General features: G+C 37.1%; 1 protein-coding gene across 1 annotated transcript in view; it reads right to left on the bottom strand.

Annotated features, from left to right (window-relative positions):
• Positions 1 to 22,776, bottom strand: part of LSAMP (limbic system associated membrane protein) — a 660,871-nt gene that overhangs the window by 283,637 nt on the left and 354,458 nt on the right. Inside the window, exon 2 of the mRNA XM_007459652.1 lies at positions 15,520 to 15,752. Within this exon, the coding sequence (XP_007459714.1) occupies positions 15,520 to 15,752 (233 nt within the window). The remainder of the gene's footprint in view (positions 1 to 15,519; positions 15,753 to 22,776) is intronic.

Raw genomic sequence — 22,776 nt, 5'->3', positions numbered from 1 at the left:
CCCCGCCCCCCAAAAAAAAAAAAAAAAAATATATATATATATATATATATATATATATATATATATATATATAGTACATATTGACAAACCTGTGGTACCCCCAAAGTCTATGGAAACTCCAGTTTAATGGGAAAATGAATAAGAAATTTACTTCTCAACAAACAACAAAGAATGGTTTACAACCGAGAGAAGTAAATACATCATCGATTCTAAATAGCAATATTATCCAGCAGAGAGCAGATCAATGAAAGTTGCATAGGTTTTCAGATCCTTCAGGATATTAAAGAGCAATCCCACTTCCCCCTTCATAAACCACTCCATCCAGAAGCATAATTTAAAATGTGCCATAAATTATTATCTGTTCAACAACCAATCAGCATTCAGGAAAGTTATACCTACCCCTCTTCTTCTGCCTTGGAACTATTTGAAATGTTCTCATTTTCGTTAACTTGTAGGCCTGGTACAGTTCCTCTGACTGGACACTTGATAGAAAATAATGTTTTCTTTCAGATTTAACATCTTTTCATCATAGCAAATACTAGAAGAGAAACTGATATTTTTCTTAGGAAAACTTAAAGTACTCAATAATTATTAGTTGGGTGATGTTTATTACACCCCTTGTAAAGAAGTTTTATTGCTTTAAAGAGATTTATTGCTGTTTCAGAGACAGAGGGAACAGGGTACAGATAATTACAAAGATTTGCTCCTTCCATACAAAGGTAAGGTGATGAAGAATCACAGTGAATAAAGACTAGGATTTTCATCAACTCTCAACATTCTTTACATGATTTCATCATCCAGTGTGAACGGGGACGTTATTCCCCTGTGAACCTGGATGTTTCTGTTAGAAAGTAAGACCATTAATCCATCATCCAGTACTTTCTGAACCTTCTATTATCTGAAGTTCCGTGTGGTTTCAAAGAGAAACAAAGCACAGTCTGGGAAATGGTGGGAGTATATACCTTTAAAGGAGATAAGATGTATATTCAAATAGCCATGTTATAAAGTGAAATGTGATATGTGTTCGAAGAGAAATAAAGTACTTGTAGTGTTAGAGAAGAGAGAGCTTGCCTGTGGATGGTAAGATCAAATGAGCCATGATCTGTAGAAACCACTCCACACTGAGGGCACACGGTGATTTTTAACACCTCTTTGGGAACATGTTATTCTCTAGCTTAAAATCTTCAACTGATTTCTGTCACACTTGGAATATCCACACATCTCCCCGCCGCAAACAAAGGAAAACAAAAGCCCTAGCATACCTGCAAGCCTCCATGTAACTTTGCTGTCTCCTCTTGTTTCCCATCCCTCTTTACTCACCATGGTCCAGCTCATTGGCCATACGCCCTAATTCTGCCTAGAATACCCCTTCTCATATTTCATGCCTGCCTAACTCTACTTTCACAACTTTGGGGAAGAGTTTGATTGTCCAGGGATTGAGTACGCACATAGGGAGAAATTGGTTTGGAATAATACGTTGGGAAAAATCATTCCGGGCTAGACTATTCTGTGTGCAGCTGTGAGAAGCTGAAAGATTTTGAGACGAGGAATGTTAATATCAGGGCTATATTTCACAGATATCTAGAAGTGATAGGACAATTTATAATACAGAAAAGTGGGAGCAAGAGGTACAATGTTTCTTGAAAAAAAAATTATAGGAAAGAGGTAATGATGGGCTAAATTAGAGAAGGTAAGAAAACATGATTCACAAAATGTGTGACTGATTGAATGGAAGAGATAGATGGGGATGGAGAAGTTAGAAATAGCCCTGTTTTCAGGGGGATCAAGTATGCCAGCATCAGAAATGAGGAAATCAGAAGGAAGAGGAGAAGATGCTTTGGAGGAAAGATTAATTTTGACTTGAACACAATAAATACGAGGATAGAAAGAAACATTTACAAAGTATTTCTACAGTAGGATTTCCCTCCCCCACAAAAAGGGCAAGGCTGCTAATGGAATCAAACTATACAGATGTTACATCAAAGATGAGGTCATTGATGGACAAAATGTGGAAATGAAGAAGAAGCAAGGATAGCTCTCGTGAAACATACAGAAATATGAAGATCATACACCTAGAGGATTTCAGGCTGACATAGTCTGAGAGACAGAAGGAACACTAGAATAGGGCATTATTTCAGGAAATAAGGAGGAAAGAAATTGCAAGATAAAAGAGAATCCTTAGTAGGGTGCCTAAATAGAAGTCAAAGAGAATGACAGAAGAAGACTGGCTCTTTAAAAAGCAGGGGCAGTGGGAGGTCACAAATACAAAATAAGAAGACTAGGAAAAGCTGTTCTAAGCAACTGAGTTGAAAATCAGCAAGTAATGTAGGGAGGGATTTCCAAAAAAAACATGAAGGATCAGCTGAGGTTAGCGTGACTTTGTAGCACACTCAATTAAATGTTATAACATCCCATTTCCCATACACCTTTAGATGAGAGGGAGAAAAGGAATATGGAAGTTACTCATCAGTAGGGGCTGGAGAGGTCAAGACAAGATAAGATCAAATAGACTGGAATTTAGGATGCCAGTAAGGAGGCCACCGAAATGCCAGACTGTGGACTCCAGCCTGGGTAAACAGGAAAATGAAACAAGTACACCGTTAAAGTGGCATCCAGGAAATCCAGATAGAAGGGTTTTTGTTTGGTTTTGCTTTGTTTTTGTTATGTTTTGTTTTGAAGTCAGGATGGGACTTAGAAATTTTATGCAGGAAATTGTTTATGCTACAACTTTCTTGATCTGAGGAAACTGACAAAGTCCTTCTCACACAAAATCTGTCTTTTTTCCTCCTCCCCAAGACTTTGTAATTGGTGTGTGTGTGTGTGTGTGTAGCATTATCTTTGTATCTCTTTTAGACAGAATATATCTTTGCAAGGTGTAAGAAATTAAGGCCTTATCATTTTAGAATAATGATTTTATGACTGCTTCCACCATAGAAAAAAGAAAAGATTGAAGAACACTTAGGTGAGAGAATAATGGAGGGTTGAAGGAGAAAAAATAAATAAAAAGGAAAATAAAATGGCACCAGAAGTTGCCGAAGAGAAATTTTGCTCTCTAAAAAATTTTATGAAAGCCTGTCCTTCCAATAATCATGAATTTATTATTTTAATTTATTATATAACGATTTTCCAGATATAATGCATGTACTCACACAATAAAATTTGAAAACTAAATAATATAATTTTACCTATAAAAACAACATTTGAGGGCTTCCCTGGTGGCACAGTGGTTGAGAGTCCGCCTGCCGATGCAGGGGACATGGGTTCGTGCCCCAGTCCGGGAAGATTCCACATGCTGTGGAGCGGCTGGGCCCGTGAGCCATGGCCGCTGAGCCTACGCGTCCGGAGCCTGTGCTCCGCAATGGGAGAGGCCACAACAGTGAGAGGCCCGAGTACAGCAAAAAAACCCCAACATTCGAAAAATTAATGTAAAAACTATTTTGGTATATTTCATTCTATCTTCTTTTCCAATGGATGTATGAATGCATATGCAGTTGTATATTTATTATAGTTTATAAAACTGAGGTTATAGATTATACTGTTTTGTAACCTGCCACTTCAATTAACCATACATTGCAAATATGTTTATTATATAATAAAATGTTTTATAAATCATGTCTTATGAAGTATGATAGTTAATAGCTGCTTAGATGCATAAATCAGAAATTTTAGTTGGAAAAAACAGAAAACACCTCTGGCTGTCTTGTGCCTGTCATTGCAACTCGGAAGTGTGCGAAACCAGAATCATGCCCAAAAAGTTTTATGCGGCCGGGGGCATGACTGCTGGTGAATGTAAACATGAGGTGACACAGCTCTCACCACCACCAACATGGCCCTAGATCCAGGCCTTAGTGAAACATTAGTGATACGGCCATTCCTAGATAAACTCACTATGGATGCCACCAATTGCCTGAACAGATTCTCTCTGGTCCTGAGTTTCTTGTATCAATAATGTCTATTAATAATTCTGAGCCTGGGGCAGGTGCAGTGGAGTTTTTAAGGCCTGGATCTCATGACCAAGCTCCAGTTTTGAGGGTATTTGAATTTCATTTCAGCTTTTACTCTGGGTGGTAATGTCTGCATGCCAAGAGTCCTGAAAGGAGGGAAATTCCTAATCACAGGGAAGAGGTTTGAATGTTGGGCAGTCATTCTCATGTCCATTATGATAGTATTTCTTCTTATGAAATGACCCCAATTTTACTTCCTCATTCCTTAATCTGAGTATTTCAGGTGTTTTCCAGAATTTATTTTAAAATATTGGGTTGGCCCAAAAGTTCGTTTGGATTTTCCATAACATGACAATCCCGAATGAACTTTTTGGCCAAACCAATAGTTCTGTGATGACCACTTTGTACAAAAATCTGTGTTTGCATTTCAGAGGATTTTCTTTCTACACATTCACAGATATGGAATTACTAGGTCAAATGATACAAATATAGTTAAAATTTTTGATAGACATCACTACATTACCCTAGCAAAGTTTCTACTAATTTCCAGTCTCAACAGGGAAATATAAAAGTGTCAGTTTTCCTACCGACTTGCCAATTTCTGGCTAGCCACATTCTATTAACACTTTCCCAGTATTATTGGTTTAAAAATAATAATTTATTACTGTCTTACTTTACATTTCCTTGATTATTAGTGAGGTTTTACAGTTTTCCAGATGTTTGCTATTTTCAAGGATCCTTTTGTAAATTGCCTATTTATGTCCTTCCACAAATTTTAGTCATATTTTCTGTATTGATTTTTTTCCTCTTTATTGATCTGTTGAAATCTATTCACATACCAATGACATAAAGGTTTTATCTGTTACATATTTTGTTTTTAAATCGCTTTACCCCTCCTCTTAATTTTAGATATTTATATATGTATTTATTTATTTTTTCTTTATGCTTTTTTTTTACTTGTTTTTATGCTGAGAAAGCTTTCCTCACTCTGTTCAGATACATATTTATTGATGGCTCTTTTAGGCTTTTCCTTTATTTGATAGACATCCCTACATTCCCCTATGCAAAGTTTCCACTAATTTACACTCTCAACAGGGAGTTATAAAAGTGTCAGTTTTCCTTTTCCTTTATTTTCTGTTTTTAAGTCTTTAAGGGATCTGGTATCAATTTACATGAGTGGTTGTTCAGTAAAAATATAATTTTATTTTTTCTTTAATTATTCAAAACCATCTGTTGAATAATCACACTTTCTCCATGATTTAAAAAAAACCTGGATCTAATGTATGGTATATGTGGTAGTGTGTTATGCATTTCATTTATATCCACAGACTTGGTCATTCTTAAATCAAAAATACACAGCTTTTGATAAGTTTAGCTTTACAAAATATGTTAGTACCTAGAAGTAGGTTAGAAGTCTTCCTGCCCCCAATAAAACAATTTTAAAACGTGTATTGGCTATTTATGCTCACTTATTCTTTATAATTAATTTGATAAATTTAGCATAATTTCAATCAAAAATCCCTCAAAGTAAGTTTTAGATATATAAAAACAATTATATTTATCTTGGGGAAAATTGTCATCTTCACATTATTTGTGTTGCCATTCAAGAATGAAGTATTTTCTTTCCATTAAAGTAACAACAAAGACAAAACAGACCAAAAAAAAAAAAACCAAACAAAACAAAGAAAAAAAACCCTTTCCTGCCAAGTAAAGTGATATCAATCTCTGCTTTTAGGTTCTCCATATGGTTTATTTAATTTATTCTTAAATGCTTTATACCGTTAAAGCTTTGTAAATGGGCATTTTTTCTCAATTGTCCCAATAAAGTCTTTCCTAGCAAAATGATCCAGTGTAAGATAACATATTATATCCAGTATCATATTATGATAAACTAGGGCATTTCTTCTGTCTCTTCTGAATTTCATGACCTTGACATTTATGAAGATTACAGGCCAGTCTTTCTATAGAACGTCCTTCCATTTGGGTGTGCCCAATGTTTTCTTATGCTTAGACTCAGGTTTTGACAGAAATATCACAGGAGTGATGCCGTATTCTGCTCATTGTATCCTATCGTTTGGCACATGATGCCAATTTGTCCCATTACTTGTAATGTTAACTTTGATGTCAGCTAGATTTCTCTACATTTTAGCCTTTTTAATTTTATTTTTCCCCTTGTAATTTGTAATGAATACTTTGTGGGGAGCTACTTAGAGATTATGTAAAAATCTCAGTCCTCATTTCACTTTTACCTACTAGTTTTAGAATCCATTGCTGTTCCTTGCCTGAATGAACTATTTCTGCAATTGTTGCCAAATAATTTTCAATTCCATCATTCTTTCTACATTTATTAGTCGAAATTCTATTATAAGGAAGAGTTTTATATTCTCTTTATTTAATAACTATCATTTAATTTCTATTACTATCAATATTATAATGTATTGCTATCATTTATTTCAATACCCAAATTGTCCCTGAATTGGTCAGTGGAAGTCCATTTCAAGTTGGTTTCTGTGTACTTTGGACATACCTTATTTTTCTTTGAGGACTACCTTACTTTCTGGCACAAAGGATGCTCCAAACACACATTGTTCCTTCCTCACCCCAGCCCTGGAATCATCTATCTCTTCTAGTAGCCCTTGTTCCTTTTCGTAGAGAGTGATATTTTAAAACCAACATCTGGAGGATAGGTATGCTCACTGCTACTAGTGTGTAAGTGCTCTCAATGTGTGAAGCTAGGAAATATACATGCACATTTAATCTATATTTCTTTCTTTCTAGGTATCCATCTTATATTAAAATTCAATGAATAAACACTTATAACTCCAGTATCAATCCAACACCACAGGGCTCATTTTAGCTTTCCCCTTCCCATATTTATACTTCTTTTCTCCAATAATAAGAAACCGGTTATCATTATCCTCAATATATTTACTAACTTGCTCACCTCTCTTCAATGTAGCCAAGGTCCTAACCCTCCACGACTGCCTCCCCACTCAGATGCCCTTCTTTTGTGGTCCCTGGGCACTGCAGTGGTTGTATCCCCTTAGACACCCTCCTTGGATAGATCCTGGTGCAGGTTGGGGCTGCTTTCCCACTGTACTCCAGCTTGCCTAATAGTTTTTCACTAAAAGGAAGGAAGGGGGACTTTTTGTCTTTTGCATATTTTATCTGTCACTGAGGCAGACCTAGGATTTGACAAATTTTAAAGAAAACTCAAATCATCTCATTGTCCAAAAATATGTTACCTATTTATAGCAAACTGAAAATGATGAAAGTACCCATATATTGAAAAAATATATATATATGCCATCTTTCTTGACTTTTAGATGTATGAATTCAAAAAATTGCCTTTAAGATTTTTAAGAGTACACAGGGTTTTTTGTTTTGCTTTTTGTTTTTTGGGGGGTTCCTTTTGGTAATGTATAGAAAACATAAATGCTACAGATGATGATAATTTATGGTAGCTTACAGTACTACTTGAAAATATTTGAAAGAGTAGCTTTCCTTATCTTAATAGGTAAAATGTCTGTGTAAGAACTAGCACATCTGTGAGTAGCCACATAGATATCATGTAAATATAAATAAAAATAACTGTGGCATAGACTGGATGTAGCTCTATCTAGCAGATGCAGATCCAATACAGAATAAATGCCCACTCCCAAATTCTTCCTAATCACCATCAAAATTCTGACCAGAAAGTATTAAAATCCTTATTGGTGTAATGATTCAAGAATATACTGAATCTTTGAATGCAGCTGAACATTCATTGGTCTGTGTCTTCCATTCATGAAGTCTGTGTTTTTACACTGAGCCAGCTCTGGGTAGTAAAATAACTTTGTCTTCTCTTATTTTTCTCATCTTCAAGAAAGACAAAATGTAGGTTAGAGCAGAAAGTATGTGGATGTTAATAGTGGATTTATTTTAATAACTAAAAGGTGGACTGCAGATACATATACAGAGCTTGGAGATTGCAATTAATTATGAGTGGGTGGGCTTGATTTAGACAAGACTTGAAGTCCTTCCTACAGGAGGACTATCAAATTAAAACTACATGAGGTAATATTCTCAAATATTTTAGCCCCAAAGTTTCACTTCTTCCCACTACATTGGCTGTCTGATTGCTGATGTGGATAGTGATGTCCTTAAAGTCTGAACCTGACCTATTAACAGCCAATCAAGAGGCTACTGTCTGAAAAATTAAGCTGAAGAGCAGGAGAATTACTAGACTCCAGCACGTAAAATCCAAATGAGAATTCCAGGTAATCGGTAAGATTCTCAATAATCAACACAATTAACCCTCAGATAAAATCTAACTAAAGAAGGTTTTGAATTCTTTATTTCATTAGAACGTTTAAAACATGTGTAGAGCTCCAGGCTAAGTTGAATTGGAATGCAGTGGCAAACATTTTGTATGAAATTTTGTAGGCAATGTTAAGTTATTGAAAAAATAATCAATGCAACATGATGCTAATTAAGGAAGGAAAAGAAGAAGGATGGAAGGGAAGGGAGAACAAAGGAAATAATGAAAGAAGAAAAGAAGAAAGAGATTAAAAGGACAGCTGCTTGGAGTTCCAGGTAGTAGATTTTGGTCAGATTTAGGACTGTTTAATAGGATTATGAAATGCACCCAAGAATTTAAATCTTAGAAACAGTAAGTTCTAGACTAGTAATCATGAAAAAATTAAATGTTTCATAACATTTGAATTTTCCATTATTAAATTAAGAAGGAATCTACAGACAACTGTAAGCCAATATGAATATTATAGGATTAATGAGATACAGGAAATGTGGTGTTTTAAGTGTGGGAATTTGAAAAGAAAGACCTAAAGTGTCATGTCTGGTCTTACGAGTCGACTTTCATATTTTTTCCCATAGTTATATTGGTTTAATTAAGGTAATTACGCAATACAGTTCCCAACAAGCAATGGAGAGATTCTCACAATCCATGTGTGTGATTTGAGTCATAGTGATGAGAAAAATTTCTGGGATTCTATTTAATATTATAGTGAAATTTAACTATTAACTAAGAATTGCATTTCAAAAACTCCAAAACGCTTTGAAAAAATTATCTCCAATTTTAGTATATGCAGGTTAGGCCGTTTTGAAAACAATGTTAACCAAATCAGAATAGCATTAAAAGAGAGCAAAAGACTCAACATGGAAATTACCACTCTAGTATGGGTACCGGACTCAAGAATAATGTAATAAATAAACTGAAAATATGATAAATGTTGTAAGGTATGGTAAATGAGATATTTAAAAATAAGATTCACATTAAAAAAAATATCATCATGTCAGGATGCCCACTGTATTCACATACACATGGAGATTCTTTTTCCCCCCACAGGTGAATCCTACCATTTATTTATTTTTTTTAACATCTTTAGTGGAGTCTAATTGCTCTACAATGATGTGTTAGTTTCTGCTTTATAACAAAGTGAATCAGTTATACATATACATGTGTTCCCATATCTCTTCCCTCTTGCATCTCCCTCCCTCCTACCCTCCCTATCCCACCCCTCTAGGTGGTCACAAAGCACCAAGCTGATCTCCCTGTGCTATGTGGTTGCTTCCCACTACCTGTCTGTTTTACGTTTGGTAGTGTATATATGTCCGTGCCACTCTCTCACTTTGTCACAGCTTACCCTTCCCCCTCACTGTGTCCTCAAATCCATTCTCTACGTCTGCGTCTTTATTCCTGTCCTGTCCCTAGGTTGTTCAGAACTTTTTTTTTAGATTCCATATATATGTGTTAGCATATGGTATTTGTTTTTCTCTTTCTGACTTACTTCACTCTGTATGACAGACTCTAGGTCCATCCACCTCACTACAAATAACTCAATTTCGTTTCTTTTTATGGCTGAGTAATATTCCATTGCATATATGTGCCACGCCTTCTTTATTCATTCATCTGTCGATGGGCACTTAGGTTGCTTCCATGTCCTGGCTATTGTAAATAGAGCTGCAATGAACATTGTGGTACATGACTCTTTTTGAATTATGGTTTTCTCAGGGTATATGCCCAGTAGTGGGATTGCTGGGTCGTATGGTAATTCTATTTTTAGTGTTTTAAGGAACCTCCACACACGGAGATTCTTATTGTTACAGGTAAAAAGAATATTGGAGCCACTTCCCCCAGGGCTCAGGAAGCTGAGATTAATCTCTGTTTTCAATGAGTACCCAGGTTTATTTTACTTTTAATTTTTCTATTACGAGGCCCTAGTACCTGCTTTGCAGAGTTTTAGATATAATTTGATGCCATGTCATATGGGAAAATGAGCAGGCAGGCAGCATCAAATCCACCATTGATTGCTTAGATCTCTAGAACAGTAGTTCTTGGTTTTTCCACGTGTATCTGAATCACTTGCAGAGCATAATGTATTCACAAATTCTGGCTGCATTCCTAAGGCTTCTGATTCAATTGTTCTGAAAGTGGTTCTCAGGAATCGGCATTTTGAAAAGTATAATACATCAAACTGTTGACTTTTTTTGCAGTTTATGTAAGGATCAGATGAAAAGAAATATTGCCTTAACACAAGTGCCTCCATCTGTGGCATGATCAGAAAAAAAAGGCCATCATTGGAGGGTAACCTATGGAGAAGAAATGGACATTATTAATGGGAAAGATGCCAGAGCAATCTGTTTATTTTATTGAAGTTAAGGGTAATGTTTTCTCAGTCTTTGAGTTTAGAGTCTGTAAAGGAGGTGGTGTAGGAACCAAAATATCTGGCTTTAGAAATGGGTCTCATCACTTATTAAGTATCTCAAGTGAATGTGTATATTTGAATAGACTTGGCTTCCACAGATGCAACAGTTACTATCACTAATCACAAGTGATCCCAAAGATCATTATTGATTTGTGTATTTGCTGATGCAAAACTTTCACCTGTGTTCCTCATGAGGCAGATATTTGGAGATGTCATCCAGCTAAAGATTGAGTTTAGCGGACCATGCAGCATATTTATTTCAACACAGGTTATTTTGTGTGTAATGATCCTCTTGAACTGATAAAAAGAAAAAAAACTTACTTTCTCTCTGAAAAATAGTCACCAAAATAAGAGAGAAAATATTGGAGATGTTGAAAAGTCACTAATGTGGTGGGAATATGTAAAAAGGAAAGCAAGCTTCCAGGGGAAATGGGATGCAGGAGAAACGTGGGGGACAATCACTTAAACATTTATAAATTTGAGATTTTGGAAGTCTAGAGAAGTTTCATGTCTCAACCATTTTTTTTTTTTTTTTTTTTTTCAGCTTTGATACCTGAAAATTAACAGTTTGGGGAGAGGCGATTTTCTTTCCACGGGACTAGGCTAGGTAAGAAGCCGTAGAGGGCCTAAGATGTTACTGTGAAAGTTAAGGTATTTATCAATCTACCTTTCCTGTCTCATGCCCAAGAAGATTAGTTTTAGGAATATTGGCAGGTGTAACACTTAACACTACCTGAAATTGAATGAAATTATGCAGGATTATTTCCCCAGATATTCTTAAGGTACATACTTCTTTTAAAGTAGTGGTTCTCTAAGTATGCTCCCTGCCGCAGCAGCAGCATCAGTATCAGCTGGGAATGTGTTAGAAGTGCAAATTATCAGGCCCTACCCCCAGAGCTACTTAGTCAGAAATTCTGGGATGGGGGAGTGTCACCAATCTAAAATGGAATTTTACAAAAACCCTCTGTGTGTTGCTGATGCATGCTGCATGTTGTCCTCAGACATCCTTAATAAATGTAGCTAAAAACTTAAAGGTGATGCTGGTCTAAGAAGCCCTTTAAAATCCTAAAGAAGTAAAGCCAAAGAGTGGATGCTGAGGAAAAGGACAACTGAAGAAAATGGACTGGACAGGGACCTGAATAACAGCGAAAAGAGCCTTCTGCAAGGGTAACAGGCAATGGGTGGAAGGAGTTGTTAGACTCTGGGTAGCACCTCAGGCAAAAGCGAGCCTCATGAGAGATACTCAAGCAGCAGCAGCAGCAGCAGCAGCAGCGTGGTTGTTGTCACAGTGGTCATCATGATCATCAGCATCATCACCACCACCACCACCACCACCACCACCACCACCACCATCATCATCATCATCACCATCACCATCATCTTATTGGGTGAGAACTCATGATCTCCAGACACTGGGCTAGGGGCTTACATAATCATGTAATTTAATCCTTACAATTCATTAAGGAGGGTTTAAAATTTTAATTTTATCTCTATTTTACATAGGACAAAACTGAGCCTTAGAGAAATCAAGTGGTTTACCCCAAAATTTATTTAAGTAGCAAGAAGGAAAACCGAGATTTGAAGCCTGCTTTCTTAACTGCTGTTCTTTAGGAATATCTCACAGCATCTCTGAGGTAAAGGTGGCCTCACCAATGGGCAAAGAAAAAGAATACAGTATTTATTTAATGACTAGTTAAGTGGGAGTTGCAGAAACCATGTATGGTGAGCAAGGAAGAACTTGAAAAATTCAAAAGACCCTTATATTCTGAAGGAAGGTGCTGTGGAATTGGAGGAAAGAAGAATGGCAGCATCTTTGATGTGGTGAAAACACGTAGAGTTGAGGCACAGAGTAGGAAGCAGTGTGAACAAGCAGCATGAAGGGGTGGACCAACTGACATAATCACAAAGTTGACTGTCCTAAGGGGAAGCGAATCAGCCATCTGGCATGAAATATCAAATGCCAGCATCCATATAATTGTCAAAAAAATCCCCCTTCATAACTCAGGCTTAAGGAGGAGACAACCTTTCTTTATCGCCCTTACAAGAACAAGCTTTGCTGCTCATTTTTCTTTTAAAGCAATATGGTTAAAAAGAAAACACTATAATATCTTGAATCAAACAGATGTGGGTTTGAAACTCTTTCCTAAGCCAACAGGCAGCCTTGGACAGCTCCTTATGATTTCTGAACTTCAAGCTTTTTCATATTTACAATAAAGTTATTAACACCCACTTAATAATATTATTAGAATCAAACAAGATAATGAATGAACAGTACCTGGTATTTTATAGGTCCTTCTCCATCCCTTAATATTTAGTTAAATTTAATAACTTAATATTAAGTTAAATTTAAGTTAATTTCACTTGTGCTGACATGGTATGAAGGTATAAGCAGTATGATCTAACCTAGTTCTAGCTCTAACTCTCAAGATGGTTGTGTTTGTAGCTATAAAAGTGCTACATGAATAAGAAAAAAAGGAGGAAGGGCTTTGGGCATTTGGCGCTAAGAGCTCAGACAAATATAAATCTGGTAGTTCTTAAAAAGTCATAGCAAAAAATTTCCATTCCAGTAGAAAGTGCTTCAAGTTTGATTCCTGGTCTGCTTGGCTCCAAACTACTCCCTGAACTCTCTGTGTGATCTGTAGCCACTAACCTAAATCTAATTAACTTCTGTTTCCTCATCTAGAAACCAAGGAATGTAATACTCAGATTGTCTAATATTATTCAATATAGGACAATACACATTCTCTAGTAGCTTTCCAATAATATTAAAGGCTGTGAAGGTAAGGGGCCTTAAGTAAACTAGTTATCTCCCTTCCCTCTGCCATTAAATGAGATAGAACTTCTTTTGTTTTGAGGTGGGTGTGAATGTGTGTGTGTGTCCTTGTGTTTTGAGGGAGCTGATAAATTAACCCATTTACATATGTACACATCAGTAGTTATGTTTACACACTTAAATGGGTTGCCTGAGATCCAAACCCTGGTGTCTCTTATTAAGAAACTCAAGTGCTAAACTACAAGGAAAGCATTCTATGCTTTGACTGTCATAGGAACTTTGCAAGTCAGTAGACAAGCCTTTTTTTTTTTTTTTTGCGGTACGCGGGCCTTTCACTGTTGTGGCCTCTCCCGTTGCGGAGCACAAGCTCCGGACGTGCAGGCTCAGCGGCCATGGCTCACGGGCCCAGCCGCTCCGCGGCACGTGGGATCTTCCCGGACCAGCACGAACCCATGTCCCCTGCATCGGCAGGCTGACTCTCAACCACTGCGCCACCAGGGAAGCCCTAGACATGCCTTTTACAAGGAATAAAATGAAGCTGTCAGCCATTGCAAATGCACCAAGATAGCGCTCACATGACTAAACCGCCACTGCACCAGACAGTCTCTGATGTATTTTACTCCAGTTTCCATTAGCAGAGAGGCTGCCTAAAATCATAATAAGGCCACAGACACCCTAAAACACACCACCACACGTGGACCTGCCCACCAGAAAGACAAGATCCAGCCTCATCCACCAGAACACAGGCACTAGTCCGCTCCACCAGGAAGCCTACACAACCCACTGAACCAACCTTAGCCAACGGGGACAGACATCGAAAACAACGGGAACTACAAACCTACAGCCTGCGAAAAGGAGACCCCAAACACAGTAAGTTAAGCAAAATGAGAAGACCGAGAGACGCACAGCAGATGAAGGAGCAAGGCAAAAACCTACCAGACCTAACAAATGAAGAGGAAATAGGCAGTCGACCTGAAAAAGAATTCAGAGTAATGATAGTAAGGATGATCCAAAATCTTGGAAATAGAATGGAGAAAATACAAGAAACATTTAACAAGGACCTAGAAGAACTAGGGAGCAAACAAACAGTTTCAATCTATTAATCAGAAGAGTTGGGAGAGCAATGATTTAAATGCTGCAATAATCAATTCCGTAACACATTAATAGAAGCTACAGTCAAACTTTGCCATACAACTGACTGCATTGGAATCTTGACAGGAGCCCTAGGGCCATGCCTAATTTGCATTAAATTTACATAAAATTGTAAATCAAGAATACATTAACACAGCCCTAATATTTGTTAGTGCTGAGATCCTTCCTGATAGATGCATTGAAACTGCTGGTAGTTTGACTCCACTTGCAATAAAATTGTGCAGCTGATCAGCTTTGTTCTCATTCTGCTATTATGGGGAAAGGGACCCAAGAGAGCTATAGTTTGGGGGCTTGCATATGCCATTTAGGATTTTCATCCTGTAAAACCATGACTCAGATGTGCCCTTGGAAACCCCAATCTGGAAGCAGATTATCCCTGATGACTTTGCAGATCCCCGTCACTGCACTTGCTCACAAATAACCTGCCCTTAAATGGAGATACAAACTACAAAGAAAGCTAGTCAGCTGAAAGGATGTCAAGGCCTCTGGAAGTTTTTATTTTTCCAAATAACATTTACCATCATTAAAACAGATAATTAGTGATATTCTTTAGACTGAGGACAGATAAAAATCAAATCTTCAGCAAAAGCATCCAGTACCTAACAGTATAATAAAGTGGACTTCACATGGTTCTGAGCAGTCTGTGTGTTCTTGTGTCCCTGTGGACACAGCTGTGGCCTTTGCTGTGTGTTTTTACACGCAAGGCTAAAAGAAAATATTCTCACCAAGGATATTGGCTCACAGTGGCAAGACTTCTCTTTCTATATCCTCCTTAGTTCTCTCATTTAAAGTCTATCCTTTTGGAGAGAAAAATACATAATGAAGTGCTGTAACGCATTTGCAAGTATTCTTTTATTTCAGAAAGGATTATTTGAGTATTTGTATGTTATGATTATTTTCTGCCTCACCTCTCCTTTACCACATTTTTCTTATTTTGTCTTACCTTGCACGATCAAGTAAACTTGGGAGGTCTTGGGCTCATGCTGTGTCTGCACTGAGCAAGTGTAGGAACCCTCATCGTAGACATCCACCTTCTGGATTCGGAGGCTGTATTCCAGAGAATGGCGTTTCTCCAGCTCAACCCGGGGGTCCAGAGACCACTTGTCGTGCCCAGCAAAAATGATGCCAGAACGGTTCAACCAGGCCACCTTCGAGTTCTTATCTTCTACCACACACCTGGTAAAGTAGAATAACAACATCAGAGCCTTAGCCGTACATGGATCTGCACTCACTCTCCAAGCAATTTGATTCAACAGGGCCAATCAAGAGAAATAATTATATGCAGGATGAATCCTGGCTATGCCATTTCTTAGAGTCCTAAATACTGTCACTATTTCTCCTTTAAGATCTAATTACCATCCAATGGATGGATGCCATTATATTATACCCAGTGTGGCAATAAACAATCAGTACGAGTAATGCAGGAAAATAGAGTTAAATGGATATTGACTCCCCACTGGATTATCCTCTTCTTGTCTAGGAGAAAGTCATTCACACAGAACTCCATTTGTTTAAATAACTTTGAGAATTAGACAATTGATAATGTGGCATATTTACTCAGTTTTGAACTGCATTTATTCTTTCATTAGTATTTCCTAAAGGCTTATGTGATGGTAGATTCAAGTTATGCCCCACCATTGTAGGAATTAGACTGAATTTCAGAGCTTGCTTCTGATCCTTCCAAGTTTGGAATGCCCACTCCCAGGAGTGAGAAGCATGTGAGCAGGCCCAAGGGTAAGTAGATAGGAACTGTATCAAGAAAATCAAAGCTAGTATCATCTTGCCTAAGTCTGGTTCCATCTGCTGAGGGCAGTAGGTTGCCTGCTGGCAAGACAGCTTGCTTACCAGCATTTCTGGCACAATAGAATGAATTCAATCTTTTATGGTGGATGAAATAACTAATTTTGTAGTTCTTATTCCAAGAAACATGAAGGAAAAAATATTTATTTGAATAACTACTTATTTTAGAAACCTAAAAGGGTTTAATGGAGAAAACCATACTCCTTCAATTCTAGCAAGAATCTGGAAACAGAAAAATCAAGCAAAAAACTTCTCTTTGTATCCCTTTGGCAAGATTTATGTATGCCTCACAGGGAGATTATCTCAGACCCTGTTCACAGCTGCACAGCCAGCTGCTCAGTACTCTGGGGCATGAGGGATGGACAGAAGGAGCCAGGAGCATGACAGCAGAACAATCAAAACACCATGTTCCCCTGTATTTTCCAAACCAAGTCCAATCCAAGTTTCCTCTCAGGTCTAAACAGTCATGCACGCACAGGAAGTTGATGCATGATCCACGGGTTGACCACTGTAAAGACATAGGGGCCAACTCATCTCTCCTAGAAGAAGGAGAAATGACGAATCTTTTAAAAATACCTCACCCATGGTACAAAAGGCCTTCTTATTCCATTATTTTTGGGTGAATTGCATATTTTAGTAAACATGGGAATTTTATTTAATTACTTGGGTGCCATGATATAAAGGTCTTTCTTTTCTTCTCCACCTATTTCTTTTCAAAAACATAGGTGGATTAAGGTATCATCTAGTATCTCCAATATGTGTTTTTCTACCATGCAGATATTATTGAGATTAATTATGTTTGATAATTTAAAACTCCTCTAAATAGGAGGGCAAAGCTAACTTTATGGATGCTTGCTGCTTCTCTCCAGACTCAGTTTTACTTTTCCTCTTCTATTCTTTGGTGGCATCATGTCTCTGTCCTTGGTGGTATTTGTGGCACTTTTCAACTTAGACCCAGTTATGAATCAATTAATAGATTATTTGCTGTCTTCTTCTAGATCATAAATAAAGTTGTTGATGTAGGTCTCCTGTGTTTTTCTTTTCTACTGAGAAAATGGAAATTTCTCTCCATAAATGCATTTTAAGTCTTCTATCACGTTTATCCTTGCATTTTTTTTTACCATCTACACAGCACAACACAGCAGTAACTAGGTATGCTATTGCACAGAGGTGAACCTTGAATGCTGTTTAGCCTGGAATAAGGCTCTATCTAACATGTTCATCCTGAAAAAAATACAATATAATATATTTTACATAAATATAGCCTATATATCAAATAAAGAGAGATTTTGTCTTATTCATTATGGTACCTCCAAGCACTAATCTGCTGTAAAATAGACCCTGGTAAATGCCTGTCATATGAACTAACAGTGTCATATATGCAGAAATAGGACATATGGTTACCTATATTCCACCTCCCATCCCAACTCCTTACAGCATCCACTAATGAACTGGGCAAATTTCCTTATCGGTATAAGGTAGAGTTTCTAAGTTGAATCTTTAGGGTCCTTTGGACACTTTAGCAATTTTTGTCTCTGGAAAAGTTGTAATTATCACATAGAAAATTATTCGGAGTTATTCTCTGAGAGAGTTCAGAACTACCTTATGTAAAGAAGCAATTGACTATTTCAGCAAAATTGCCAGACCCATAAAAATGCAAGTACCAAAACAATACGTAATGTGGAAATTTTGCTGTGATAATCTACATAACATCTTATTTTACATTGTGTTTCATTCATATTTATTTTTTGTAATTTCTCTTTTACTTCCAAATAAGTGAAAGGTACACTAGAATATATACATACACACATACACTCACACTTTTTACTAACTCAACATAATTAGCCAACTCCAAGCACCAGAGCACAATGTAGTATTTTTCAAAAGGAAACCACTCCTCCAGATATTTAAAGGCTCTTTTTTTAAGTAGTTAATAGTTCAGAGTAAATGTGTTGACTCTGTAAACTAGAAAATAATCTTTCTACAACATGGCTTGAACATTCATACTGAAAAATGAGCAAAAATTCTCACAATTTCAGAATTAATTTAACGTTAAAAATGTTTAAATCTTGATTTAAGGTGGCAACTATTTTAAACCATAAGAAGTGCACATAAGAAAAAAGATGGTCAGAGTCAAAGTATAGTCTCAGTTACACAAAAGTGTAGCACTTTTGTTTGTTAAATGAAAATAACCAGTCATAAAGGGTAGTCACAGCTGTCTAGCTATTCGGAAATGAGGAAATGATGATTAAAGGCAGACCCAGGTTCCAGCATGCACTGACTGGCCAATAAGCATCATGAGCTTGCATCTAGAAGGTAAGTGGCTTAAATGTGCATTAGGCATGCCTGTGGAGTCAATGAGAATTCTCATGCCCCACCATCGTAAGATGGTAATGAATTATCCCTCACCCACAATGCTGCTTCAGTACCAGACATTCTAGTTCAAAACTAAATACCTAGTGACTTTATCTTCAAAGTCAGCTTTGGCCAAAGCAGGGAAAGGATAAAGAGATAAATTTTTAAAATCTGTATTGTTATGTGTTGTTTGGATTTAATAGAATGTTTCCTTCAGGAGCTCAGGGTAGGCAAATCATTCCAGGATTTAGAAAGGACTACATGGTAAAGAGAGTCGGTGTTGGTGCCAAGAGGAGAGGGCAGAGAATGACCGTCCACTCTAGGTGGGATTTCTGGCAGGCAGCTGAGGACCTGGGGATATAATACAAAGTGTCACCTCTCCAGGAAATCTCCTCTGATTAGTGTCCCATCCTTTTACTTGTCTCCTTCTTATGAGCCCATTGTACTCCACACTGAATTAGTTATCTGTACTTATCTTTCCTCATAAGTTTATTAATGAGAGTGACCCTCAAAAATTCACCTATGGAACCTTAATGGAGCCAACAGCATAACCCACCGTGTTCACAGTAGGCACTCGCTGAAATGTGGAATAAATCAACTGAATCTAACAAACTACTATTAGATCAATTATCAAATATTTGTTAATTATCTAATAGGTGCAGGATAGGTGATAACTATTTTAACTTTTCTTAATGATTAAAATTATCAGACACATAAGGAAAATTTAAAGAGAATTATTGAGTGTGACACTAACATGAAATCAAAGGAGGGAAAAAATTGTTCCCAGTGAAGAAAGATCATTCCTGGGAATTAAATAATCTATATCACACATGAAAAACAGTGAAAAGATGTGTAAAGCACTAGATAAACATTTAGTGAGTTGTCCACTTTAATCAGGAACCCACAAATATCAGGTGGGTTACTTACCTTAACCATGAAGCTATGATTTTTTTAAAAAAATCAGCTTTAAAAAAATAACAGGAAAGTCAAGCAAACAAACTTCTAACTTCCCTGTTCAGTATGTCTGAATCCATAAAACTGTCACAAAAAATCAGTGCACCCATAAAAATCCCAAGCATCGGATCTCGGTGAGTACTTTACACCAAGTATATTATGCACACTTATACAAATATGTACATTGACAATTCCACTCATACTGCATTAAGTCTGGGGATTACGCTTCCAAAATGATTAATATAATTGGAGGCATAAAAGAAATGCTAAATTTGGTGTGTACCAATAGATAGCTTAATCGCATATTTACTGACAGTGTATCCTTGATGTAAGTGATACACAGCCAACAGATGTTAATCCTGTTCACCTGCTACTAGATACATCTCATTTTTAACAAGCATTACTGGACGCTAAAAATGGAACAAGTTAGTATTAGAATTTATCCAAACTTTCCTCTGCTTCTTAAGAGTATAATCTGGTATTTATTCATGAATAACAAATAAATACATTTTGCTTAGTTTCTCACCAGCTACCTATCTTCCTACTTTTTAATTATAAGGACTGGGGAAAGTGTAACTGGATGCGTGAGAGATTTCTTTCTTAAATTAAGAAAGAACAGTTAGATGACTGGTTCTCAACTGGCGGCAACCCGTACTTCCAGATGGTATTTGGCAATATCTGAAGACATTTTTTGAATGTCACAACTGGAAATGGGAGGTTGCTACTGGCATCTGGTAGGTAGAGGCCAAGGATGCTGCTAAACATCCTACAATGCAAAGGACAGCCCAACAACAAAGACATATCCCATTTAAAATGTTGGCAGGTTTGAAGTTGAAAACCCCGAGTTAGACCTTGGTCTCTTGGTTTAAATATCTGGAAGCACAGGTCAAACATCTACAGTGCAATACTGTTTTTTCATAAGCATATGCTTATTAATTTATAAGCATTCAATTGCCACCAGCAAAGTCCTTGAATTATAAGTTCATGACACCGACACTACAATGAAGTCTACTGGTACCCTGTTTGTAAGTTAGTAGTTAATGAATCATGCCCCTTTGTTGTGTTTTAGAATCTGAATTATATGACACTGTACTCTTGTACATTGTTAATAGTACAGGAGAAAGCTATAACTTAGTTCCTTCCTAAATTAATGCTGGAGAAATCATTTAACCTTAGTGTTTTGGGGTTTTTCCCCATGTATAAAAATGGGTCAGTAATACTTAGGACAGGTAAGGGACAAACAACTCAGTTGGGGAAAATTTGACTTTTTAAGGAAATAATTAGCCTTTATTCATAGGAAAGCTATTTTTTTAAATTAACTTTTACTATTTTTTTCACATTTGTGATTCTCTCTCTTTTGTAAGATGTGGATTGATTCAAGATACGGATGGGAAGGAAGTCTTCTGGAGTGTGTTGACCCGTTATTTTGATGCTTTTTGCTTTATAACTTTAACCCTACAAACAAAACCCTTAGTGAATCAGCAAAACTAACATAGACTCATTTCCCTCTAGAAGGAAAGACACTTGGTCTGGAAATTAATGCGGTACATTCCCGGCATTAAAGCGTGGCATCAGGAAACGTTCTAAGCAGAGGATGCAGTAAATAATCAGAAATATCCCAAATTCTCCTGAGTCAAAAGACGTTAGTCTGACTTAACCATATTATTTTAAGTATAATGAAGTCTAGCAACACATATGCAAACACATTAAAAAAAACACCAAATTAGTTAAAAGCCAGATTTAAAGAATTTTGAATTATCAAACATTTTGGATCATCTCTGCTTTATTACCATGTTCTAAGATTAAACTCAGAAAGAAATAAGAGAATTGTGGGGCTTCACTGCTGACCCTCAGGCACTCCTGCTTCCTTTGCCTGCAAGCAGAAGCTTCAGTTTTCTAGCTGCCTTGCTCCCATCTCTACTTCTTTTCAGACTTGACTTCTGGCTTTGACCACTGCCTGTTCTCTTGGCCTCGTTCTCTTATCCCTGTGCATGTCTGCTCTCTTAAACTTGAACTTCTTTAGGTAGAAACTGATCCTAGGTTCATGATGGTTTATTTTCCTAGATTCATCCTGAATTTTAGTCCAGTTAACACCATTTAACAATGAAAGCATCTATATGATAGGATAATCTCCCACACCATAGGTCCTTTGTATACATTCATGTACAAGCCCCTGATGCACACATATATATGTACACACAGTAGTGATGGATGTTCAAAAGGGCGAGAACACAGAGGTAGTAAGGCACAGGAATCCGATTCATGTGAATCTATTGCTGGTCACTATGATTCAGTAATCTGCATAGTATTGATGGCATGTTAGGGTAAAAGACATACACTGTTTAGTTCCTGAAGGTAACTGACTTTGGCTCTGACCTTCAGTTTATTTCTTGTTGGAAAACAGGTAAGTCATTTAGTCTTTCTGTATCTTAGTTTCTTCATAAATAAAATGAGGCTAATGATACTTTCCCTAGCCTCTCAGAACAAATCTTAGCATAGTTCTATGAATAAAATGACGTGATGTACATTGAAACATTTCATAAGATGTAAAACAACATCTATGCTTATACTCTCCCATGGTAGAATATGGTAGATAAAAAGGAAATAGTCATAAACAGCGATGGCTATAAGGAAAATAGTGATTTATTCAAATCATTCAAAAACTTTATCTCTGTATAGAATGACATCCACTAAATATGTATCAGATCAACCATGTATTTCTTTAAATTCTCAATTTGCGTTAGTTATTTGCATGTGCTATATGGACAAAGCACTCTTTCTGTGACTGGGTTACTACCTGTTAGAATAACTCATCATCTATATGAGCAAAAAAAGCAAAAACCAAAAAATCCACAGTGGCAAACAGTAAAGCCAGGACTGTCTGTGTCATTGGTGGAGTACTGTGTCATTTGTGCAATAAAAAGTACTCCCTAGGGCTTCCCTGGTGGCGCAGTGGTTGAGAGTCCGCCTGCCGATGCAGGGGACACGGGTTCGTGCCCCGGTCCGGGAAGATCCCACATGCCGCGGAGCGGCTGGGCCCGTGAGCCATGGCCGCTGAGCCTGCGCGTCTGGAACCTGTGCTCCGCAACGG

Source organism: Lipotes vexillifer, unplaced genomic scaffold, assembly GCF_000442215.2.
Source record: "Lipotes vexillifer unplaced genomic scaffold, Lipotes_vexillifer_v1.1 scaffold92, whole genome shotgun sequence".
Classification (NCBI taxonomy): domain Eukaryota; kingdom Metazoa; phylum Chordata; class Mammalia; order Artiodactyla; family Lipotidae; genus Lipotes; species Lipotes vexillifer.
Note: the sequence above shows the minus strand (reverse complement) of the source record. Positions and strands in the feature narration are given on the sequence as shown.